Source organism: Etheostoma spectabile, chromosome 13 (assembly GCF_008692095.1).
Source record: "Etheostoma spectabile isolate EspeVRDwgs_2016 chromosome 13, UIUC_Espe_1.0, whole genome shotgun sequence".
Classification (NCBI taxonomy): Eukaryota; Metazoa; Chordata; class Actinopteri; order Perciformes; family Percidae; genus Etheostoma; species Etheostoma spectabile.
The window spans coordinates 19,583,344-19,609,444 of NC_045745.1; the positions used below are offsets into that span (position 1 = coordinate 19,583,344).

The following is a 26,101-nucleotide window of genomic DNA, read 5'->3' on the forward strand; positions in this document are numbered from 1 at the left end:
AAGGAAATCACGAAAAAACACGGGATATCACTGAAAACACCAGTGACACATTTATACCGCTTTTCCCTCCACACCAGCCCTCTCTGGGCTACAGTCAGTGAGTTGTAGATAATTTCAACTGTAAAATACAAATGTTATTGATGCCATTGCTCCCACTAAGGTCAAAGTTGTATCTGGTAAGAAAGATCTCCATGGAGAAATGTCTACTGGTGAGAACAGAAAAAAGAGAGTGTAGGAAAGCTGAACGAAGGTGGCGAAAAAAAAACTCCTGGTCCATTATAACTCCTATAAGAGGGACTTCGCATTTATAATTTGGAACTGAGGAATGCAAGAAGGTCCTTTTTCTCGATATTATCTCTAGAAACAATATAATTCCCGTGCTTTGTTTGCTACTGTGATAGGTAACAACCCTCCAGTACCAGTAGCATCTGAACTTTTATCTACCAAGGCCTGCAATGACTTTGCCTCCTTCTTCAAAGCAAAATTCAAAAGATTAGACAAACAGTCAGTGCCTCCATATCAAGTCCAGGATATGTGTTGTCACAGTGTTCAAGCAAAAATAGTTCCAATATGACAGAATTTCACACGATCAACCATACAAACCTGGAGGACATTATTCAACATCTGAAAACCTCGACTGTTGCCTTGATGTTCTACCAACGGACTTTTCAAAAATGTTTCCAATTGTTTGACTTCTGATCTACAAGATTGTGAACACACTCTTCTTTCAGGTATCTTTCCACAGGCCTGAAAACTGCAGTAATCAAGCCACTCTTAAAAAAGAACAACCTAGACAAGTCACTATGAGCAACTATAGGCCATATAAACCTTCCGTTTTTAAGTAAAATCATTGAAAAAGTAGTCTTCAACAACTCAACCATTGTCACTAAGTAACAGTTTTGATACCTTCGTGGGTTTCCGACCACACCACAGCACTGAAACGGCTCTTGTCAAAGTCTTTAATGACATCCACCTTAACACAGATAATGGCAAAATTTCAATCTTAGTATTACTTGATCTCAGTGCGCATTTGACACGGTCGACCATGACATAATACTAGACCGATGGAAAACTGCGTTGGCCTTTCTGGCTCAGTACTAAACTGGTTTGAATCCTACCTAAAGAATAGGGATTACTTTGTGTCTATAGGTAATATGCATCTGAGCGTACAAATATGACGTGCGGAGTTCCGCAAGGCTCCATTCTGGGGCCTCTTCTGTTTAACATCTACATGCTTCCACTGGCTCAGATTATGGAGAAAAACAAAATAAGTTACCATAGTTATGCGGACGACACACAAAATTACAACCCTATCGCCAGGGGACTATGTCCATACAAAAACTGACTAAGTGCATCGAACAAATTAACGGGGATGTGCCAGAACTTCTGAAATTAAATGAAGGAAAAACTGAGGTGGTTTTTTTTGAGCAAGAGAGGACGATTAAAAGTCTGCGTCAGCTTCAAACAACAATGTTAAAAACAACAGACAAAGCCAGAAATCTTGGTGTAGTCATGGACCCAGACCTGAACTTTAACAGCCACATTAAGACAATTACAAAGTCAGCTACTATCACCTAAGAATATATCAAGGGTTAAAGGACTTATGTGTCAACAGGATTTGGAAAAAAAATTGTCCATGCCTTTATCTTCAGTAGACTTGACTACTGGAACGGGGTGCTTTACAGGTCTCCCTAAAAATCATCAGACAGTGCAGCTGATTCAGAACGCTGCTGCTCGAGTCTCACTAAGACCAAGAGACTGGATCACATCACTCCAGTTCTGAAGTCTTTACACTGGCTTCCTGTGTCTCAAAGAATTGATTTCAAAGTACTCTTGTAGTTTATAATCACTTAACGGTTTAGGTCCAAAATATATTGCTGATCTGCTACTAACTATGAACCACCCAGACCTCAGGTCTCGGGACAGGTCTGCTTTCTGTCCCCAGAGTCAGAACTAAACAGGGTGGCAGAGCTTTCAGTTTATGCTCCTCATATCTGGAATAATCCCAGAAACCTGTAGATCCGCTGCTACTCTCAGTTCTTTTAAATCAAGGCTGAAGACCTTTCTATTTGATGCTGCCTTTCTTTAAATGACTAATCATTTCTTTAAATTCTTATGCTGCACTGTAAATTTTATTCTTGTGTTATGTTTCTCTTTGTTTTAACTGTCTATTCATGTTTTACGGTTTTTAATGCTTGTGATTTTAACTGTTTTTACTTGTGTTTTATCTGTTTAACTGATTTTGTGTAAAGCACTTTGATGCCTGAAAATATGCAAGCAGAAGCAGGAGCAAGCAGCAAAGCGTCTGCACTGTAAGAAGCAGGCTATTGTCTTTTAACTTTTTGTTTCATTTCTGTGTGGACTATTTATAATCCTCTTAGCAAAATCCATTTTGAATTCAATACAATTTTGAATTGAATTTTGAGTTTTAATTTTTTGGGCCATTTACAGTTCAATAAGGTTACCGAAAAAACTAAATGTTTAAAAGTGTAAAATATAAAATGTTTAGCTGGTACATTTCTACTTTGATTAAAATGACACCCAACAAAGTATTTCTATACACACTCCATTCAAGAACAATAATATTCACTTTCTGCTAACCCCGTAAGGCTGTGACATACCAACCCGACGGCCGACCTTTGGCAGAAAAGGCAGTCGGACTGATGATCAGTCTCCCCGAGTTGCATGGGCGAGATCTAATACTTAATACAACAGGCAGAGTTAATCTGTATTGTTGCCATAAAAAATGAAAACCGGTAGCTGATTGGACGGACAAGGCAAATGGGTCTGGCTTCTCTGGAATTTCAAAGCCAGACCATCATGGCGGCTCGTCCGGATTACGATCTCATATTTTAAGAAAATAGTTCCCCGAAATGTGTTTCTGAAAACAACTTAAGAGAGAAAAAGGCCATACAGTTGCTTAATCTGTCTTCATTTCAGATCAACAAAGGTCAGTTTGAAAGATTTTCATCGTTTGTTTTTTTATAAATCACAACCTTTGGGTGGAAAGGGGCGTACGCACATTTTCCTCCCAGTTTTGTGTGTAAACTGTACGCCAAGTTTATCTGAGACCTCTGGCCCCAAACCCAACTGAGTACACACATGCTTAATTCCAGTGCTAGTTTATAACTGCAATAATTATATTTGTTTTGACAAAAGCCCAGCACATCCAATACAACCAACAATGTTTCAAAATCCCAACAGGAGCCTATGCTCACCTTACACCCGCCGCTGCCTTCAGTCAGATGCGATACATCTTCCACAAAGGAATCCTGCATCACAAATAAGAATGAGTTGAATAACATTATTCAGGCAGTTTATATATATATATATATTTTAACATGAAATATTTTTAAAAGAATATGCATCAATAATGGAAAGGATTACACAGCAAGAAACCGTTCTTACCTTAGTAAGAGATGCATTGCATTTTTCCGCCGGGTCATACATCTCGTTTAGGTTTTTGCTGAATCCAATCTGACTTCAGCATGTGACGAGGACTGGAAACAATTGGATTGACCAACAAAGCCACAGCAGATATCAGCAGAAGCATCATCATCTTCGAGATACAGGTATATTGGCTGTTGACCGGAGATTTTTCAAGAAGCATATAAACGGATCACTCAGCTTGTTTTGAGGTTTTTGAGGTTTTAGTATACAAGCTGTTTTTTTACTCATTACAAAGCCAATGCTTCCAGTCTATAGAGCAAGAAAAGATGGTTCTGATGGCGTGGGTGATGAGCAACCTCACCAAAACTTAGGTATGTTTCTCTGACCTCAATCTATAAGGCGGCTGCCCTACTAGGAACAAAACCATATAAGCAATAACTAACAGTAAGTCATTGGCACAGTGTTATGAGTTTACGAAGAGACCGGCAACTTTGATAAACATGAATGTAACTAAAATGTCAAACTATTAATTCCTTTCTTTCGGCATAAAACACCTTTCTATTTCCACTGTTGGCCCTAAAGCAGCAAGGTTTATGAGAAACTTATCTCATACAGTATACGATTGTGAAGACAGTAGACAACGAGCAAGATCTTATATTTACAGATGACAATTTGAAGTTTAAATTAAGGACTACAGTTATTAAATATAGTTTTAAACCACTATTACTATGACTTTCTTTGGTCACCTAAATTGAAACGAGGATTAAACTGTGTAACCTCCATTTAATGCTGGTTATTCCAGACTTACAGGTGAACATAGGCTTCGTTTTAATAGCCAGATTTACAGTCTAGGGGGCCCACGACCCCCTCCACTGTTGGCCCTAAAGCAGCGTGGTTTATCTGTTATTATTCTTTCATTTGATTGAAAGCGGCACAAATGAGAATTTGTAACTGTTTACTGCTTACAGTTTGGTAACCTGTACCTTGCACCTGAAGGCATCAGCTCAAACTTACTATACAAGACGTTTCCTCACCGCCTCCTCAAAGAGCTCCTGAAGAGGAGTTGGTGACATTAGGCCATTTATTTTCCAGCCCTTTTTATCAAGTTTTGGAGCTGTGCCATAACAAACAATAGATTCAATGGTTGCCTTGTAAAACAGCAACATATCTTTGTCCACTCCATGAACTCTAAGTTGTCTTAAAAAATATGGATGCTGACATTTCTGACATATCACCTGATGGGACCACTGCAACAGTCTAATTGTATGCCTAAATACTTACATGTTATTACCCGCTCAACAAGTACACCAATTTGGAGTGCGCTGTGATCTCCTATAGACCTGGGGTCAAAAATAATTTCTTTGGTTTCATTTACATTAAGTGGCAGGTTATGCCTGTTGCACCACTTTACTACCTCCTCTATCTCCTGGTTATACATAGCAATGTCTGAGTCTTTTGTAAGTAGACTAAGTATGTCCGTATTATCTATGAGTGTATGAAAATTTTATAATGTGGTTATTTTTATGGATGTTCCTGCAATCATTTGTGTTTATAATAAAAAGTAACGGAGAGCTTACACAGCCTTGAGGGGCACCTGTACTTATGTTCAGAGTATCAGAAAGAGTAGAGTTGCCCCTACTAGCTGCTTCCTGTCTGTCAGAAATGAATCATACCATCTAATAATGAAGGGGTACACCTCCATTTGTTGTAATTTACATAACAGTGTCTGAGGAAGAATACAATTAAATGCAGAGCTGAAGTCCATATATAATAATTGAAAATAAGATGCAGGATTTTCAAGGTGCTTTAAGATAGAGTGTATAGTTGTGATTAAGGCATTGTCTGTACTCCTGCCATTATTATAGGCAAATTGGTAAGGGTCCAAGATATTATGTACCACGCTCCTTAAATTACCAACCATTATACATTCTAATGATTTCATTATTATTGAGGTCAGTGCTACTGGTCTATAATCATTCTGCTGTGGGCAGGGCTTTTTTTGCACAGGAATGACAACAGGTGTCTTCCAAATAGTAGGGATGGTACAAGTATCGACCTTTGCTACTTCAAGAGTGCTGCATCCCTCTGAAATGGCATTTTACAATTTTTGACTTTTCAGAGTCTGTTAAATCTCTTTTGCCCATTTTGTCTGAGGTAAAGAAGCCGCCTAATAATTATGCACACCTTGATATATGGTGTTGATCACTTCAGGCCACACCCTCCCTCATTGAATAAATACACATCACCTGATAATGTTTAAATCAAATTAGCATTTAAGTTTCTATATCTTGGAATTGGAAAATATGCATGAAAATGACAATAAGGTCAAAAATACTCACTTGCCTAATAATTGTGCACACAGTGTATAAACAGAAAATATTTTGGTTTAATCCATTTTATTGAGTTAAGTTTGAGAGTGTCAATTGCTACATCATATACAAGGCCAATATGAGGCTACAAATATAATGTATTTAAAGAAATGAAATGTTAAGAAATATAACAGTAAATACATTTCCAGCAAACACAAAAACAACAAAATTTTGGACTATAGTAGATACAGGTTACCCTATAGTTCAGCTGCATTCATTACAGGCTGTTACACTGTGATTTAAGTCATTATAAGACTTCTGTTTTATATTGCAAGAGGTCAGTTGTGTGTGAAGCCAAGTGAGAACTGAATAGGTATAGACGACTGGTCAAAAGTACAGCATCATCACAAATCATACAAATGTAATAAGATAAAAATAACTGTCATGAAAACTATCTTTCTGTAAGCACTAATTAACACACTATACAGCAAACCTTGCCATACACACTGGAAATTATGATTACAATAAATATTTCATTCAAATATATTAAAGAGCCTTAACTTATGTTAAATACAATAAAAATAAAATTAAAAAATATCTAGCCCAAACCTGAGCCTAGTCCCTTTATCAAGTTGCTACAGTGCAGATAAACAGGCCTACGTGGACAGTAAATATCTGTTAACTGACCAGGATTCAACACCAAGGTTTTTTCCCCACTCGTCCGGTAAGTAAAAAAGAAATTCTACTTGCCTAGAGTTGATTTTTAATGGCCCCTATGAATTTTTTTTTTTTTTAGAGGAAATATAGTTAAGTTACTTGCCCGAAGTGGCATTTAACTTGCACCGGACCATCGGGCAAACCTTATTTTTGACCAAATATGAATCTTTGTAATTGTACTGTATATAGTTTCTCCTAAATCAACAACAATCAATAACCTATGCCAAACTATAAAATAAAATAAGCTGTAACAGAAATCATTTCATAACTCTATACATATGCCCCAACAATTTGCTTTATGTCATTAACAATGCTACAACCTATTGGAGGTTTCTTTCCTTGATACATGCGGTGAGGTTTTCCAGAAGTTGGGGAATTGGTTTTTGATTGCCTGTAGATGTCACTTCCTTTAGCAACTCTGTACAGTTACCCTGAAAGACAAGAAATCAAGTTAATTCAGCGCACTACCTAACATAAACCAAGATAAGTCACTCTACATTACAGCTGCATTAGCATTAGCATTGTCTATCTAAAAAGGTAGAGAGTGTGAGTCACACTCTAAACCTCCGTAACACAGATTTGACCTTCTCATTTTGCAAATGTAATGTCAAAGGGAATTCTTACAATTTTGGGGATGGAATCAATATACATGTTCAAGTTTCTCACAAGCTCCTTTTCTTTCTTTAGTTTTCCGTAGTGTTGATGGTGGTGCAGGATATTGTGCACTTTGCAGAAGAACAAAGCCTGTATGGAACAAAAGCATGAAAATATTAGCTTTGAAAAATAAACAAGGAACACACATTAATGTTAAATTGTGGCAAATTGCCAATAGCAAATCGTTTTCTTCAGAAAGCAGACAATGGACTAACACAAACAGAAGTCAAAACACTGCTGCTACTAAGTTTTGCCAAACATCACAGCATTTAAACTACAAGCAATGCAAAACAATGTTTCAAAGACATGATGTTCTACTTACCCCACATTCGCCTTTAACCACTTCCTCCACAAAGTATTCCTGTAGAATATAAAAGAAATGACAATTTATTTTACTTTAGGAAAGTAGCCCTTTTTTTTTTTTACATGAAAAGATTTAACAAGATAATGCACCAAGAAATTGTTGCTAAATTGTGCATATGAGATGAGCTTCTTACCTTACTGAGAGTTGCATTGTATTCGTTAGCCAGATCAATTATAAGCTTTCCGTTCTCATTTAAGTGAGGAGTAGGACTGGCAACAGCTGGACCGACGAGCAGTGCCACAGCGGCTACCATCAGAAACATCATCACCTTCATGACACTGTCGACCTCTGGAAGAAGCTATTGTAACAAGTCTTTGAATTGATCACTCAACTGTCAGCTTGCTCTTCTGAGGTCTTGGTTGAGAACACAAGATTTATACTTGCTTTGCCCACGCCTTTGGTTTCCCCATTACTAAAAAAAAATGCAGTGCGTTTGCTGCGTGTGTAAGATAAGATGTATGATTAGGTTATGGTTGATGAGAAACGTCACCAAAACTGAGCTGTTTCTCTGAACCAAATCTGGAGTTGGTTGCCATGCTAGGAGTGAAAAACAAGCATTGACTTACTCCAGTAAAATAAAAGTCATAAATAGCCCTTGTTCTCCACAAGAAATTTAATGACAGAACATTTTGAGCAAACAAAGTTGCAAACATGGAAATAAAATGGCAAAGTGCAATATTTCCCCAAATTCTTTAAGCAGAACAGATCCTTCTGTTGCCTTAGCTGGCCAGCAGATGGCTACTGGTCACTTTATATAGAATACAACCATCAGTGCAAGGCTATATTAAAGTGTATACAGCTTGTTTTTAAATGTTTTTTTTTTAATTTTGAGGACATCCAAGTAACATTTAAACAAGAAGATCAAGGATTACTGTGCAAAAGAGTAATTTGACTGCTCAGTGGAGATAGGATGAGAGGGAGGTGATGCTGCACTTTGTGATCTCAGAGTTCTGGTCCTGGTTCTTACGGATGCGGTAGAAGTGCTCAATGTAGCTGGACCGCCCCAGAAGCTCCACAAAGTCCTCGTCGTGGGTAATGATCAGAAGTTGAAAGTTACGCTGGCGAGAGCGACTCTTGATGATTCTGGGGATAGCGAGCAAGAGCAGATAATAAAATGAGGGATGGGCACTGGAAAACTAGCAATATTTATAGAGATGGAGATAAAGGAGGAGATTTGTTGCACAAATGTCTATGTTGTAGCATCTCCCCCTATTCAAATAAACGTGAAATGATAAAAAAGAAAGAATATAGTTTACACTGTACTGGAACACATCACATCAGAACAGCCTTTTGTATTTCTGTGGTGCAAAGCTTTTTATCAGTCTCTCAGTTCATCCGGCCTTGAAGCCAACACACGGCTGGAGACGTGGTTGAAGAGGCTTATACATTATAGCCAGCATGTTGCACAGTCACTGTGTATTTTTGTACTGTTTTGGGAGAGAAAATAAAACTCAATCCTGTTGTGATCATGTGAACGAGTGTCCTCACAATTATACAGGTAACTAGAATCCCAGCCTTTATGCCTCCTCTAACTAGTCAAGTTACAAGTCTGTCCAGACTCATATTTGCAGTTAAATCTATGAACGGAATTTACTAAAAGGTATTGAAGGAAACTGACAGATTACACTGAACTGAAATTGTATTTTTACATGATTTCTCATGACAAATAAATACAATGACAAAGTATTTTTCAACAAAACATGGATGCTTCACTCAAATCTTTACCCCACCAGCACAGAAAATCTATACAAACCACAGTTTTAAGATAAGTGTCACCAATTCATCTGATAAGTCTCACATTGCCAGACCTTCCTCCACTGTTCTGCGAAGGAGGGTCTTGCTAGCCCACAAAGCATTCCGGGACGGGAGAAAAACGTGCTCTGGTTTATTGGCATTTCTTTAAACCAACCACAATCGTCTTGAGCGGCGCCCAGCAACGGCGCCTCTGCAAAATAGCCTGGTGGAACAAGCGTACCTTCAAAAGTTATTTTAATTTGCAAAAGAAAACTCATATTGGGCAGATAGTTGAGCTAGCCCTGCAGAGATCTGAGGAGCAGTTAACCATAGTCCTCATAAAACCACCGGAGTTTAAGATGTAAATGTTAATGTACTGTATTTATATAGCGCTTTTCTAGTCTTAACGACTACTCAAAGCGCCTTTACATCATACAGGATACATTCACCATTCACACACTGTGGCCGGGGCTGCCGTACAAGGTGCCACCTGCTCATCAGATAAACACTCACACACACTCATACTCCGATGCACAGCATCGGGGGCAACTCGGGGTTCAGTGTCTTGCCCAAGGACACTTCAACATGGGACTGCAGGGCCAGGGATTGAACCCCCAACCTTCCGATTGGCAGGCAACCGCTCCACCACTGAGCCACAGCACGCCCCAAGTTGCCAACACAAAGTAAGCCCAAGGCAATGGATATCCGGCCCAAATGAGTCAAATGTGGCAGAAGTTACGTCCGCAACGGAGAAATGTTGGAAGTGGAGCGTTGTTGATATAGACAAGTATCAGAACAAATGTCTCCCCTTTTATTCCTTAAGTGTTTTTGCAGAACATTATGATGTCACAGTGAAGTTAACCTTTGACCTTTTGTATATGAAATATTATATAATTTATCCTATTAGACATTTGTATGATGTGCGTTTATAATAATGAGTAGGAATTCTTACATTTTGGCCCAAATTGCATTTTGTGGGGTCACAGTGACCTTGACCTTTGACCCACAAAATCAAAGTTCATCCAATCCAAGTGAATGTATGTGCTAAATCTGAGGAAATTCCCTCCAGGGCTTCCTGTGGTATCAAGTTCATAAGAATGGGACATATGGACGTACAAACGGACAAACTGAAAACATAATCCAACTACGGCTATCTCCGGTACGGAGGCATAACAACATTAGTGAGTGAGAGTGTGTGTGAGAGTGTGAGTGTGTGTGTGTGTACTGACTCTACAAGGGCGTGTGCCAATGACTCAATGTTGTCTCGGTCCAAGTTGGTGGTGGGCTCATCCAGGGCCAGGATCCCACAGTTAAGGCAGAAGGTCTCTGCCAGCGCTAGACGGATGATCAGGGACGCCAACACCTAGAAACACATTGACACATTATGGGGACAAAACCAATACAAACTGATTTTTTTAATTCCACTTGAATACATGATGATTAACTGGAAAATACAGCAAATATCCTATTTATTATATGTGCTCACTAAAAAAAGAAAAGAAAATTTTAACTGAACTTTTTTTCAGGCCATGTTGTAAGCTATTCACGTGTACCTATACATGTACCCTTATTGCTACTGCGCCCTATTGGTTTTTATTGAACAACAAGATGCAAACAAGAAAGTAAAGAGAGTATTACGAGGGTTTTCTTTTCTTGATGAACAAAACAATATTTCAGTATCATCCCACGACTAACCATTGCTGTCCTTTTCTACTGCAGCAATCATATTGTAGAAAGGTTTTACCCTACACTCACATTTAATTACTTCGGGCCATAAAGTGTTTAAAGGGGAGATTTTTTTTATTGTTAATATGAAAATAAACACCAAGTCAAATCTATAAAATCAAGTTTATAAGACTTTACTCTTTTTATTCAAGTGCTACTAATATTGAAACATAACTTTTTGGTGAAAGCTTTTTTATTATTTAAATTCAAACTAAAAATGTTTTATAAAAAAATAAGTGCAATAACACTTTTTTGAAAGCTATCAATTTTAACAAATAGTGGTTGCCATTAGATGCACACACATCATAATGCTAATATGCTAGGAAACTGGTTATGGGTTTTGTGCTATAATTTAATAATATTTTATAGCAAAGTTATAAGTTGACTATTTCAATTGCATGATTGTTTTCTATGTCAACATAGTCATAACCTACTGTCGTTAAAGTGAAACCAAAATAGGCTATAAGGCTGTCGTCATAGCACAAACATGATTGACCCGCTTACACAACGGTTTGTGATAATGACAAATAGTCTATTACAAGATTGTATTATTATTTTATGTTAACACACACAGTCAAAACCTTCCGTCGCGAATTGTAAAAGACTGTGGACAGATGGATAATAAATTGCATTTGGTACGGTTTATAGTGCAATGCTTTCCACATGTCAGTTGCGTAGATTAAAAACAATCATAAGCTACAACAGGTGGCATAGCAGGCTATCTGTTCAAGCCATAGGTGGCACCCAAATGAATGACCTCCCCTGACTAGAGTTTGCGATAGTAAGAAATTATATACATTAATGCAGAGAAAGAACCTTGCTTACACTTCTAATCTTCCTCACACATAGAGCTCAGTCAATCATACAATAAAGAGTTCAACAGATTGGCCAACTTATATGCTGTCTCAATTGTGTCACTATAATCTTCAATTCCCTGTGTGCTAATACAGAAAATATTTTTCAAGTACCTTTTGACCAGCACTGCAGCGTCCTCTCATATCCAAAGCGGTGTCTCCTTTCACCATAACTACTCTGTAGTTGTAAACCCTCCGCCTGACTCCAGCAGATGAGTTTTCGTCCACATCAGACCTAATCTCCACGTACTCAATGTCTGGAGAGGGGGCAAGAGGGAGTGATGAAACACAGAGAGAGGGAGGAATGAGGGAGATGAACTATGTAAACACTACATACAAATCATAGATGTAAAAGCAAAAATGCACCTTGACCCCTGTAGGTGCTGCGCCATAAGTCTCTGATAATCTTGTTGATCTCATCCATCTTCATGCTGTGGAATTTCATGATGGTTCTGAGAGGGGGAAAGAAAATAAAGCTATAAACCCAATAGTAGACTAGATACTGTGCTGCCTTCCCAAAAGCCAGGCATCTTCATTAGTTTTATTTATTTGATTAGGACAATGCACATTAATGAACATTTCTGTAAATGCACCAGTGTTAGCCAATTGGCTATTTTTCAACTGTAGTCCTACCTAGCATGCGTGTCTTTTATGGTGGGAAGAAACCGGAGCACCCGGAGGAAACCCACGCAAACACAGGGAGAACATACAAACTCAGAAAAGCCCAGAACGACCTGGGTTTGAACCAAGACCCTTCTTGCTGTGAGGCAGAAGTGCTAACCACTTAGCCACCGTGTCTACTAGACTAGACTATTTGCCCTTTTTTATGTGTATCTGCCATTAGTTTTACCACAGTTCACAATGAGCACATCAGCTTTGCATAGAGGTGAAGCTGTGGACTATAAAATGTGTCACTTAATGGGTCCTGATGCAATAGAGTGAAAAATGTGCAATGGAACCAGATGATATATAACTGTGAAAATGTAAGCAGTATTCATGCTGGGTATTCCAGATGAAAAGGGCAGCGTGCTGCTGGATCAGAGTACAACGTTTCCTTTAGGATTCCTTTGGCAGTGGGGGCAGGTTTGTCCGAACAACAACCACATCTTTTTGAGGAAGGTCTTTTTGGTGGAGCCGTTTGTTTAATAGTCAACTCGGAAGAAAGTGAACGGGAGGGATCCGATAGTTCTATTTCTGGTGGCAGAAATGTTGCCAGGGTGGGCCGCCACTATAAAATCAACATAGAGGAAACACTGGAGTAAATGTTAGATCAAACTCTGTCTCAAAGGTAGACATCAGCAGAGCACATCACAGTTTGCACACAAGCAAGCACAATTTATTTGAACTCAAACCGGCTCAAATGGATTTTATTTATTTATAAATAAATACAATTTGCAACAGCACACTTCTTTAACTTACATTAAGCATCATGGTGGTTATCCAATTGAGTCAGATACATGTTGATATAAAAGATATGAAGGCTACCAACTATATGTTGCTTTCCGGCATACCAAGAAGCACGATTGTCAATCTGGAAAACTGACGAGAAACTCTGATGTGGTTTGAAAACACCAGTTTGATAACAGTATAACCAACTGTGCTTCTTCTGAAGCCCATATATGGTGGATAAATCAACATACCATAAAGATACGAAGAAAAGTCAGAGGGAGTAGAGCAGAGCTTATCCATCCATCTGACGTTGCAAATCTTGTGCACATTAATGCAGCTAATGCAACAGAAGGAAGCCATAGCGTATGACTTCCTATTAAGGGTTTTCAACTTCTAGGAAATAACAACTCAACATTACTTTGTCATGATCAGAAGAAGAGAGTGATTTTTTATTTGAGATATATATCATACTGCTGATATGGCCAATTAAACGATTTTCCCCTCTTTGGGACTTTTTGTTATATTGTTTAAGAATATTGAATTTGGGTTAAAGAACATGTGCATCAATCATTCTCCCATCCATAGTGACTATTTGAAGTGAAGATTTCTTCCTAACATGCTTCCAATTTAAGGTATGCGGGACAAAACCAACAGTCCTCGCTCTGTGCAAAAATATGCTCCAAAAATTAAAGAATTGTTATTATTATTTTTAGAATTTAACAGGGCTTAAGTTCAGCCTTAATCAAATATATTCGGAATCTTGGAAAGTTACAACCTTTCTATTACAGAATTCTCTGCTTGTATTTCCATAAACAGTGTTTCCTTGCTAAGCTGCAGTGTAGGGGTAGTGACACAAAGTGGGAATTTGGTACTAAAAAGACTTACTATGGATGATACTCACTTTTGCCCCAACTCAACGTCATCTTACAAGACGCTGTGGTAGCCAACCAAATACATGCAAGCTTACATCACATTCCTGCTGGATTACTTTGTAATGTGAATGTTGTATTTCTACAGTTTACCTCACCAGAGATAAAATAGTCCAGCAGATCAGACTGTGGTGGCACGAGGCAGTGTTCAGGGACAAGTGTGCATGTGGGGTGAAAAAGAGAGCACTTGTCTATGTGTTTTGTGGATGACTAAAGATTTAAATTTTAGTTTATACCTCGCAAATACGGGATGAAAACAAGAAGGGAGAAGTCATGTGCGTTATGTCAGGACAGCATGTTACAAGAATTTATATTTTAAAATTAGATAAATAATATTTTATATCCGCACACACACACACGCGCGCCCACGCAACACCCACAAACACACACACCACACACACACACACACACACACACACACACACACACACACACACACACACACGGCATTGTCTGCAGGGTATTGAACTATTATGCACACACAACTTGTTGCAAAGTGAGTGACATAGGGAGTTTCATTTTGCATTTTTTCCGCTCCAAAATCAAAACATCTCACCATGAAACCATTTTCTGTGTATTCAGACAGAAACTGTGACCTGGATGTATGGTCTGCTGGAAGGCTGCTAAGTCTTGATTTTAATCTTGATAACAGACACTGCATCATCAATGCCTTAACCCACAGATATGGGTAAATTATGCTTCTGCTCTCTTGTCAAAGAGAATTTGAGTAAGCTCACACTTCCTTATTGAGGCTCACTCATGCCTTTCATCCTCAGTTAGTGTCTGTCAGACTTATCCATGTATCCAAGAACCAAAAAACAAAAAACAGCGTGCCACCATGACTACACATATTGTTATTAAGATCTGTGCCAAATACTACCTTTTGGGTATTAAAGCTTCTGTAGGAAGTATTCAAATGTATACAAAGCCTCGCCGTTTTGTCCAATGGATCCATTTTAGTTAAGTCAACTTTAACTTAAGTTGTGATGATGGACTTTTTTGACAACTTGGATGCCGACAGTTGCAGCCAAGTTGGTGTTGGTAACGTTAGTGATGAAGTGAGGCCGGCTGTGGTATGATTTTCCGTATGTCTACCGAGCGCCATACCTAGCTCTACACACCCCCACACCCACCCCCACCCACACCCACACCTTTACACCACGGTGAATAATTAATTCTAATTTACTGTATGTTGATGCATAAATAATAATACATTTTATTTGTAATGCACTTTACATTTAAACAAATCTCAAAGTGCTACAGGTAAGATCATAAAGAATAATTATAATAATTTTAAAAAGAATGTAGTACTCAAATACTGATTGGACATTGGTTACCACGGCAACGATTAAAGCTTTGAAGCGTGCGGGTCAGCCCTATTGGTTTCAGAAGGAATTACAGTGGTTTCTTTGGAAAAGAATGCCACTGAAAAGGTTTAGTGAGCAAACGCTCTGATGCCTGATTCATGGCCTTAACCTATTTGTAGTAAGCAATTTTGAATTTAAAACTACTTCAATATATTACAGACATACATCATTTTAGGATGTGCAATATTATGCTTCGCTACCCTGCTGATAATTTTCCAATTATTTGCACATTTTTATCACAAAAATCAACACTGCAAATGCAACCCTAATGCCACACCACAATGATGCCAGTGATAGTAATGAGGTCTCATTTCTAGGAAACAACGTTTTTTTTTTTTATTCTCTAAGACTTGCAAAGCACTGCATTTTTTTTTCCTTGGACCATTTCTGGACCAAAACGTCTCTCTTATCATATACCCTATGTGACTATGTTATAATAATAAATATATACATACAAAGAAAATGTTCCAACACCACGGCTACACATTTTGCAAACCCCTGACAAGTTTAGCACAACACTTTCTAGTAAATTATGATCCAGTCAGCTACAGTCCTAATCAACGACTACTGATGGTTCTGACTGCATTATATTTGTCCACCCACACAAAGGAAAGTCAACTGCTGCAACACGTAATCCCTTTGCCACAAATGTCACTGCTTTGCTTGCTGCAAATGATTGTGATGTCCATTAATTAATAACTATGCTGAGTGCCTTTAGAATTTAAACGTATCATAGAATGAAAAACCTGCTGTTCATATCAAAATACATATATTTATCAAAACCACTTACCGTACTGCATTAATCTAACAACATTACTGGTATCTTTGCAAATGGTTTATGTGGAGCAGTATTTGGCACTTCATTTAACTCATTAAAGAGAACTCATAATAAATCATGTCCATACGTATTTATATTTGTTTGTTTAACATATTTAAATCTTATCTTAATTTATCTTAGCTAAATCACTCCGTCAGTAAATGTAGTAGGGCTGAAGCAAAAAAATCGCAGGCCTGTTTTTGTGGTCTAGATAGTAGTCTATAAACCAGAGAGGATTGCACACGTATGTAAGTATAGTAGTAAAATAGTAAAGTTGCCCAGTTTTCTATAATAAAATGAAGCAATTTGGCTCAAATCTATTAAATTATTCATTAGTACTACTCCTGACCCTATGCACTGCAGCTGACTGAGGTTACATTAGCTTCACACAGGACAGCTAACAGCACAAGCTGCTCCACTGGGGGTCTGAATTAAGAGCTTAAAGGTGATGAGCTTAATACAATGATATGATGTGTGTAAAACCAGTTTAACATGTAAAGAGAATCTCAAAACTCCACACAGGAAGGCCCAGGCAGGTCGGTATGCACCCAGAACCTTCTTTTTGTGAGGTGACCATTACTCACAAAGCTGTCCTCATTAGGAATTATTAATAGTCAAATGTTTATCTGTGGAACAATCTAGCTGAGACATTTCAAAAGCTCCCAGTGTTACTGCCTGGAAGAGTTACATAAGAACTGACATCACTGTTCAAACTCAGTTCCCCACCTTGAGGCAACTGACCTTTTAACTAACAACCTAAAAACTTTGTGGTGAGTTTAACAGCCTAACTTTAAAGGGCCGGATGACGAGGACACAGACGGAAGTCTCATAACAGGAAAACTACTAGAGATGGTTCAACAAAGGATGTGCTAAAGTTGACATTTTGTTGTGTTCTTATTATTTTTGATGCATATCTCATTGATTTGAGAGCTGCAGTTTGAGTTTATTAATATAAATGATTATTTAAAGATGTTTTTATTGTGTTGTTAAACATTCCCGCCATCGTCTTAAATTCTTTGTAAAATCTCAAGCCTTTTTACATGTGGTAAAATTCGTCTCTGTGGTTTGACGCTGAAATCCTTTGATCAGATTGGTTTCAATGTGTGTCATTGTATTCACTTTCCCAGGCTGAGTAAATGTCTTGACATTTGCTTTTACAGTACTAGCACAGTCAACCTACTCTGATTGTTTTTTGTTAAGATTATATTATTGTGATATTAATATAAGTTATTTCCAGCTTACAGTATAAAAAGTCTAGAAATAAATTGTCTTAGTGATTGTTTTCAGACAACAAAATTGTTGATTATAATTTACAACTTAAAGACACTACTAACACTAACACCTATGCTTCATTGCCACCCCTGAATAGAGTTGGGTGCCGAACTCTGTGCTTTTTGGGGTAATCAAACTGTGTCAAATTTTGGTACTGCGGGCTTATCTGTCCTCTTTGTACGTTGACATAGATCAGGGCTCAGCTGACACACACACACACACGCAAAGCTGCGGACAGAGGGAAACTATGTTGACTTGGCAGTTTGTTTAAGTCACATTGAGTCACAGCATTGCCAATAAAGTGGTTGCAAGTGTGGTTACACTTTTCAAAACTCCAAGAAGATACCATTCGCTGCAATATAATATTGATGGCGAGGCGAAAGCAGTTGCAGTGCAGTTAACTTTACACTTCCTCTGAAACAGGCAGGCACAGCAGAGTTCTCTGTGCCCTTTTGACTGACTTAAGGGCTGGAGATTAAGGCCCAACAGTGTTCTCTATGCCTGCCCTGTTGAATGACTGACAGGCATAGGCAAGGCAAAGCAACTTCATTTCTATAGCACATTTCAGCAACAAGCCAATTCAAAACACTTTACATAAAAAATTAATGTGTTAATGTTAAAAAGAGATGAACAATAACTGGTGGCTTAAATAGAATAAGGAACAAATGCAAAAATAAAAGTAAATTGCATTGTAAGAAGTAAATAAATATTTGATTTAATAGGTTGTAAGGATGGGTTTGGGAGGAGAGAGGGAGGGGTTTTATTTTGTATAGAGTGTAAAATTGTCTAACTAAATAACAAAATGTTTGGCAAAGTAAATAGGATAAGTAGTTCCGGAATTATCTTTACACCTGGAATACATTTTTGTTATTACAGAGGGAAAGTACCAAAAAAATGTACTGTTGTGTACCAGAACCGAATTTCAGGGAAAAATGTGAAAAGTACCCAACACTTACTGATCAAGGGCCTTGTAGTAGAGATCCAGGTCTTTAATGACCAGCTCTGTTGTCCTCATTGTGATCATCTTGTTTTTGTAGCGCTCATCAGCTTTGTCATACTGATCTTCTCGCAGCTCTTTTCTGCAAGCAACCAATTTAAAGAGTGTTCAATTCATGGGAAAAATCATATTGTAACAATAAGCAGGTCCATCAGTTTTAATAAATACTAGAATAGTCAAACGGGCTGGACAGAAACCAGCAAAAAACAGTCATTAAGTGATGAAAGTGGAACAAGAAACCACTTATTTTCTCAGCACTAAAGGTACACTGACATAGATCAGCCTTAGACACTAGATTGGTATATTAATGGACATCTCATCTGAATTTGGTTACACTCTGTGCTGTGTAAACCCAACAATAGATCTCACCTGTAATGCAGTATCTCCTCCTCGAAACCTTTTTGACGACCCAGTGAAATACTGCGGTTCTTCTTCAAATCTTCCAATTTGCGATCCACTTCCCGACGTTCTCTGGACAGCCACAGAAAGCAGTAAGGTGCAAAAAGTGTAACACCACCGACGCAAAAGAGAGTGGGGATGCCTTAAAGAGTTAGTCTCTGTGCAACTTGGTTCCCTTTTAGCACTCTATCAAATGTATTGATGTTACAGATGATTAATAAAGGTGTAGTGCTCTTACTGGCGTAGCTGCAAGACTTGCATGTTGCCCATGTCTTTCATTAGAGCCTCCCGCTTAGCCACAAGCTCCTTCAATTCCTCCATACGTTTCCTCAAGGTCAGGTTGTCTTGCAGCCAGCGCTCCTGGACCTAAGAAATATTAAAAAAGTAACTTAACTACAAACAAAAGTGTGGGGGAGTGTCCCTACAGTAAAGAACAGTGTTTTAGCTGAGTATGAGTTCAGGGTTAACACTGATGAAGGCCAGAAGCCAAAACATCTGTCTATCAATCAAGTTGTTTTAATGCTTCATATGTTGCTTGAGATTGGGCCTTTTAAGACTGGTTTATTTCTCTATGCAACTTGTGAGTAAATTAAGTTGTGCCAGAAACCCAGACTCCAATGGGTGTTTTACAGGTACAGAACATATGGGTGTTTTACAGGTACAGAACATACGGCACAGTTTCCACTGGTCTATTGCCAAACAGATGCAAAACTGGAAGCAACATCCATAGCTTAAGTTAATAACTAACTTTTTGGCAACCACCAGTACAATGGGCGATTGAACTTTCAAATGTCTTAAAAAAGTAACAGAAAAGAGAACTTAAGATGAGAATGATTACAATAATGACTCAACAGGCTGTACCTTTTGAGTGTCTATGTCTTGACGGATGTTTCCCATCTCCTTGTTTATCTTCTCCTTATACTTCTCAGCCTCATGGAGCTGAGTGTTGGTTTCTTGAAGCTCAGACTCTTTTTGCTGCAACAGCAACAACAGAAATTGTCAATTAAGTTGTGTCCTTCAAAAAATTAATCATCCAACACAATTAGAGTCTAGCTTCTACGGCGAACATCAAAAAAAAGAATGACAAAAGCTATTCAAAGAAAAAGCCAAACTGGTGTTTCCGAGTCAATGAAGACTGCATACTGTATGTTTACCGTTTATGATAACCATGTGTGTGTAATATCCATCACAAAATGCCTCATAGAGGGATCAGAGACACGGATGTTATCAAGTACAATAGTGGCAAACATGTTACCTCTTTGTATTCGTCTTTGCTGTCTTCAACGTATTTGGTTATGTCTCTTTCCAAGGTGCTGATCGACTTCACTTTCTCTTTAATGGCATTGATCTGTCAGAGGCAAAGTGTTAGAATAGTGACTAGATTAAAATTAATTATATGCAACAGAAGAAGTTTTAAACTGTTTTTAGTCCATCCTTACCGTTTTTTGTGTTGCCTAATGTGTTGTAAAAACACTTTCAGAAAATTATAAAACAATTCTGTCTCACTGTTGAATATGAATGTTTCAATAATAAATGTAGGAAAGAAGCATATAAAAAGGCCCATTGTTGGCATTTTCTGTTCAAGCAAAAACAGAAGGAGTTACACAAACAGACGAAAGAGATAAAATGGAGGAGAGGATATAATCTACCTTCTCTATTTCCATGTGTGAAACAAATTTGTTGCTGAATTTATGCTACAGTATAGGTTTCACTACAGAGAAAAAGTACAGTAAAAGGGAGACAAAAGTGAGAATGTGTCCACCTTCTCCTGCCCCTCTTCCTGTCTCTGCCTCTTGCGCTCCACCAACTCCAGCTTCTCTTGTTGCAGCTTCTCCAGAGCAGCAGCCAAAGGGGACAGCTGTTCCTTTGCCTCCTGGTTGCACGCAAAGTGAGAGGAAAAGTGAAAACGTAGCTAGAAAAATATAAATGAAGCATACAATAACATGTCGAACAGAAACAGATGGTATTAAAGTAAAGTCAAAGGAACACACCACAAAATTATATGTACTGTGTACTTGTACATGGAAGTAGAACTCATGTGGTGAACATGACTTTAATGCCGGTCATGCACAGTAAGAATAGGCAAATTATGTTGCATGTACTGTGTTAAACGAAATATGCAAGCTGACAGAAAAAACATGACGTGCAAAATGTGCATTGTACTCTCATAAGAGGGTGAACTTGAACTTCCAACGATAACAAGTGTAAACACTACAAACAATCTTGTGTCCTGCATATTTTTTTGAGCGCTAGTAACAAGTGCCTCTACATCATCATTTTACAAAAAGTAGTTCAAATAAACAAAAACAAAGAAATATACCCTGATATCCCTGGTTAAGGCCTGTATTTCAGTAGTGAACTCGACACACTGCTCCTCCAGCTGCTGCTGTTTCTGCATATCACTGCTCAGCTGGAGTTTCTCTGCTCTGGTCTCATTCACAGCACCTTTCAATATCTGAATCTGATCCTGCTGGTCCTGGATCAGCTTACGCTTCAGCTCCATCTTGCTAGAGGCTGCAGGGTCACAAAAAGTTACAAACAAACAAAAGACAAATATGCAAAAGAATTGCTTCAACTCCATTCCCTTTTCCATGTCATTATTTGGATTGATTACCTACATCAGTCCTGCAATACATCCTACCTAAAGGAAGGTTTCAGTTTAAGTTGAAACCATTTTGGGAGCTGTTGGTTCAACTTTGTGACCATTTTGGAGGCTGCTGTTTGTGGTGCTGGTGAACTGCACTGCATTATACAGAGACATGTTTCTGTCATTGATATATACATGAGGTGGCCAACTGTAACAAAAGAAACACCTGCTGATAATATGTGATTACCTATAACTTCAGAAGAAAAAGTGAAGATAAGTGTTAAAATTTATAACCCAAATTGCCAGTTATAAAGTCTTTAAGAGCAAATAAAGAGATTATAATAAATACATTTTGTGTGTTCACCTTCATTCTCACTTTAAACTTAGGTTATGATAATCAAGTTTAAGTGGACTCTGTAATGCATTTTAAGCTGATACATTTGGCACCAAATTTCAGCAATTAAAGTAAACATGAGTAAAATAAAAGTGGTGGCAAAACTACAACATAAGAACCAGACAGTATAAAAATGGCATTTCTCTTTGAGTATGCCTGTATTATATCATCTTACTTGTATCTAGCTTGTGCTGAGTTTCTTGTTTCTCCTGACTGACTTGCTGGACTGTTCTGGTCAGGTCTACTCCCTGGAGTTTGGCTGCCTGCTGAGCCAATTTCCTCTCCAACTCTTTAAGGTCCATCTAGAAAGAAATAAAAAAAACAAGAATGTGAAGAAAGAAAAGGGAAAAGAGGGGTGGATAGATCTTTTCAGAAATTAGCAATGTCTTAAAATATTTTTTCAAATTCAAATGCCAGTGTTTATCAATTTTCTTGTCTGAGACGTGTGTTTTTTGTAACTTTTATATCAGAGAATTTGAGACAATGACAAGAAAAGGAAAGAGTTTAGTATCTGGAGAACGTAGGGAAGAACTATGGTGGAAGCATTATAAGTGTACAAGAGAGGCAAGACATAGCCAGGAACGGGTCAGAATGTCCAGAATGAAAAAGGGACAGAGGTGGCCAAATAGAGTGAGACAGATAGTAGGATGGTACCAGGTATCTGTCCATGAGAGATATGTCCTGCAGACAAGCCTTGGCCATTTCCTCATCTGACATCAGGGTAGCTAGCAGAGCCTCCTGCTCCTCCACGTCTCCCTTTAGCCTCTCGATTTCTCTGTTCACAGTCTGCAGGCGGTTTCTCAACTCAGGCAACTCCTTTTCCTGAAACTGTACAATGGACTGCCTGGGAAGCAAGAAAGAAAATAGAAATATAATTTGAGCAGAGAATAGAATGTATGTTACATTTATTTAGATACGGTCATCCAGCATTCTCTCTTTTTTGACTCCCTGCTGTTATTAAGGGGAACTGTTTTCTCCAAAACGTCCTGGGGATGGAAGAAAGGATGCCCATTTCCTTGATGTTGATGAGTTACACCACAAACTTCAACACACACCGAGATAATTTTGAAAATTGTCTAAGATTTGATGTCCTGTGGGTACGCCTAACCTGGGAGGCTAAGAGAAGGCCTAATCAATGACCCAATAAATAAAACATTTCAGATTAAGTTTGCATAATTGTTTGTTTGGATAAGTTTCCACTAAATGCAGATAATCCATTATCTTGTTTTTTCAGATAAATGGTAAATAAGTTAACTAAACCATCTCAATCTGCTGATGAAAGCCACAAGACGGAAATCAGACAAATCAAGTGGATGTGGATAAGTGGATCTTGTGATAAGGCTCTTGTTTTTTTATTGAATGTTTAACTTGAGCTTAGTAGACCCCAGAACCAGTACCCCATACCCCAAAAATATGATTTGGTGGCAGGCATTTTGGGAAAGGTTGATCAATTAAACCCTTACTGTATGGTTGTATGCTTTTTACTTCAACAGTGGGATTCTGCTCAGGTCATTAAAAGGAAGAACCAGATATCAATCATGAGAATCTGGCTCCATCTAGTGGGGTACATGTAATAAAACCTGTGTTTTTTTCTTAAACAAAAACAGATAATAATGCAAGAAGAAGTCCACTTATATAAAAACACAAATTACAATTGATCTAAAGCAATACAAAAGTACCTTTGGATACTTCATAATAATTTTCCATACTTTTTGTATTATACCTTTTTTATAGCTTTCACACCGCTGACCCTGGTTTAGCTAGGGTTGTCTGATCAGAGATCAACCCTTCTTTTGGAAATTCAAACCAAGCCATACAACATGGGTCTATCCCCAGTCACGACAAGTCAGAGATCATCTTTGTCAACCCGGGAGCAATGCATATCTATTACCTAAAGAGCTAGCAATGGGCAGGGCTTTACACTTCATATTCAGTAAACAGCCAAAACCACATACTCCAGTCCAGCTGTATACCAGCAGAACTAAGGTTTTGTAGCTACATGAATTTGTAAATCTTTAAAAACTCTGCCACCGCTCTGCAAGAAGCAGACTAGTGAACATCCGGGCACCCACTGTCAGCAGACAGTTCGCAAATGAATTGAGCCGCTCCGCTCTGCTGTTGAAGCTGCCTGTGAAAATCTTAATGTTATACAGCCTATGGTGAAAACCCAGCATAAAGCAAAGGCAATGAAAGGCTTTCATGGTGTTCACAAAATACGACAGAAGTACTTGTGTGAATACTAAACTATATGAAAAAAGTTCAAATCCTGTGAACTTTCTCTGCGGACACTGTTCGACAATCCCTTTATTCGAAGCATGCTGACGTTTTTAGTTTCAGCCCTATTTGAGTAGTTTAAGTACATTAAATCTTTTCATATTTCCCGATCATACAGTACACTTGTTGCACTACTACACAACCTTTGCATCCCAACAGCCAGATTTCTGCATACCTGACAGGTCTGAGAGCCATCATCTCATCTCTTTTCTTCTCCTTCCTCTTCAGGTCCTGCTCTGTGTTTTTCAGCTTGTCTGGCACCAGGCGTAGTTTGGACTGCATGTCACTGATAACTTCCTGCAGATCAGATTCTGAGGGGAACGTCCGCTGGCACACAGGGCAGCAGGGCTCTCTCTCCTCCGTCAGCTGGCTGATGAACTGGGTGTACACCGCAGTAGCTCCGGCTAGCATGGCTATAAAAACACAGGTGGAGCAAGAGAGAACAAATGTATCAAATCTTTATTTATACTACTTCTATCACATGGACTGTGAGGTTAAAATAAACGATCTGCCACTCGTACTATGTCTTTCCACAGTAGAGTAATCTGCTCCTTGGTTCTTTTACTCCAATCAATGCTACCAATCGATCAGTGCTACCAATACTAAAAGTACATTCAATAGAAGGCCATTACAAGGTTAAAATGAAATCCATATACTGTCTGTACCTTCCTCATTGTCAGGTGTAGTGTCACACAAATGTAGCTAACATCAAATGGCAAGAATTGCATTATGTTATGTTGAGTAAAACATATGGACATTATGTTTTTCGTTCCATTCTGGGAATTTCTGTGACCAATATATAGTACATACATCTTACACTTAAAACGAAGACACTTAAATAAAATGGTGGTAAACATCATACAAAAAGTCGCATTATGGTAGTGGTTTTGGAGAGAGCTGCTGATTTTTGGAGGCGCTTACACTCAAAGTTTTAGTCTGTGACAAAGTAAAGGTTTTAATTATATTCATCCATGACGAGGTTAGAAGCATTACAGGGCAACACTAACCCTTTCAAATCAGCACTGCAACAATATGCATATTCAGGATTTGCCTTGGATTCTTCAATTTATATAGTGATGTCCCATCATCTACTGGCGCAGCAAGGAGGGCTCTGACTGAGTTGGAGGTTTCACCGTTTTTTTACAATCCAAAGGACATCTCATCTTTATTAAGGCCTTCTCCAAATCTCAACTGCTGTTTGTGTCTATGCTAAGAAGCTGCTTCTAACTTCTTTTCGGAGCGTTCACCTCTTTGTTTGGAAATCTTCTCCAAATCTTCTCGCAGTTTGCCCAGGTCCTGCTCCAGATCCTGACTGCCACACACATTGAAGAATTTCTCTTCGTCGATGACAAGCTGCTGCTCCTTCTTCCGTACCTCAGCAGCAATGTGGGTTTTATTCTGCTCACTTGATGCCAGGTCCTTACTGATAATTATTGAAATCATCACAAAACACCAGTCAGTGCCACAGAAAGGGATTTTTTCACATTTTCTATTGTTATATGTGAGCTTTAATGTAAACAAATCTTACTAACTTGAGTTTGGCGAGTTTGTCCCTGGTGTTGTTAATTTCCTTAGACTTGGCGTAGATCCAGTCCTCCAGCTCTCTCTTGTTGGGAAAGTGGCCCAGCAACAACACCAGATCCTCACTGTGACGAGACTTGATCTTACGAACCTGCTCCTCCTTCTCTGTCTGGAGGAAGGAAAGAGGAAAGATGAAGGGGGATAGGACAGATGACAAAAAAACGGTAGGAGCAGGTAAGGAACGAGGGGAAAGATGTAGAAGGGAATATACAGTGCCTTGCAAAAGTATTCGGCCCCCTTGAATTTTTCAACCTTTTGACACATTTCAGGCTTCAAACATATAGATATAAAAAAATTATTTTTTGTGAAGAATCACCAACAAGTGGGACATAATTGTGAAGTGGAACG

The 26,101-nt window shown here is 38.5% G+C and overlaps 1 protein-coding gene and 1 long non-coding RNA gene across 2 annotated transcripts in view; both read right to left on the minus strand.

Moving 5' to 3' along the window:
- LOC116701094 (uncharacterized) overlaps positions 1-2,677 on the minus strand; it is a 7,963-nt gene extending 5,286 nt beyond the window's left edge. The window contains exons 1-2 of the long non-coding RNA XR_004334815.1: positions 2,602-2,677; positions 2,166-2,168 (exon numbers count right to left, since the gene is read on the minus strand). This is a non-coding gene — a long non-coding RNA (uncharacterized LOC116701094). The remainder of the gene's footprint in view (positions 1-2,165; positions 2,169-2,601) is intronic.
- Positions 2,678-8,034: 5,357 nt separating this feature from the next.
- rad50 (RAD50 homolog, double strand break repair protein) overlaps positions 8,035-26,101 on the minus strand; it is a 26,863-nt gene continuing 8,796 nt past the window's right edge. Inside the window, exons 13-28 of the mRNA XM_032533709.1 lie at positions 25,705-25,862; positions 25,420-25,595; positions 24,348-24,585; positions 22,553-22,742; positions 22,074-22,200; positions 21,238-21,431; positions 20,680-20,790; positions 20,173-20,265; positions 19,779-19,892; positions 19,156-19,283; positions 18,888-18,989; positions 18,478-18,600; positions 12,114-12,199; positions 11,862-12,004; positions 10,398-10,531; positions 8,035-8,517 (exon numbers count right to left, since the gene is read on the minus strand). Coding sequence (XP_032389600.1) covers positions 8,331-8,517; positions 10,398-10,531; positions 11,862-12,004; positions 12,114-12,199; positions 18,478-18,600; positions 18,888-18,989; positions 19,156-19,283; positions 19,779-19,892; positions 20,173-20,265; positions 20,680-20,790; positions 21,238-21,431; positions 22,074-22,200; positions 22,553-22,742; positions 24,348-24,585; positions 25,420-25,595; positions 25,705-25,862 — 2,304 coding nt within the window. The 3' untranslated portion in view covers positions 8,035-8,330. The remainder of the gene's footprint in view (positions 8,518-10,397; positions 10,532-11,861; positions 12,005-12,113; positions 12,200-18,477; positions 18,601-18,887; positions 18,990-19,155; positions 19,284-19,778; positions 19,893-20,172; positions 20,266-20,679; positions 20,791-21,237; positions 21,432-22,073; positions 22,201-22,552; positions 22,743-24,347; positions 24,586-25,419; positions 25,596-25,704; positions 25,863-26,101) is intronic.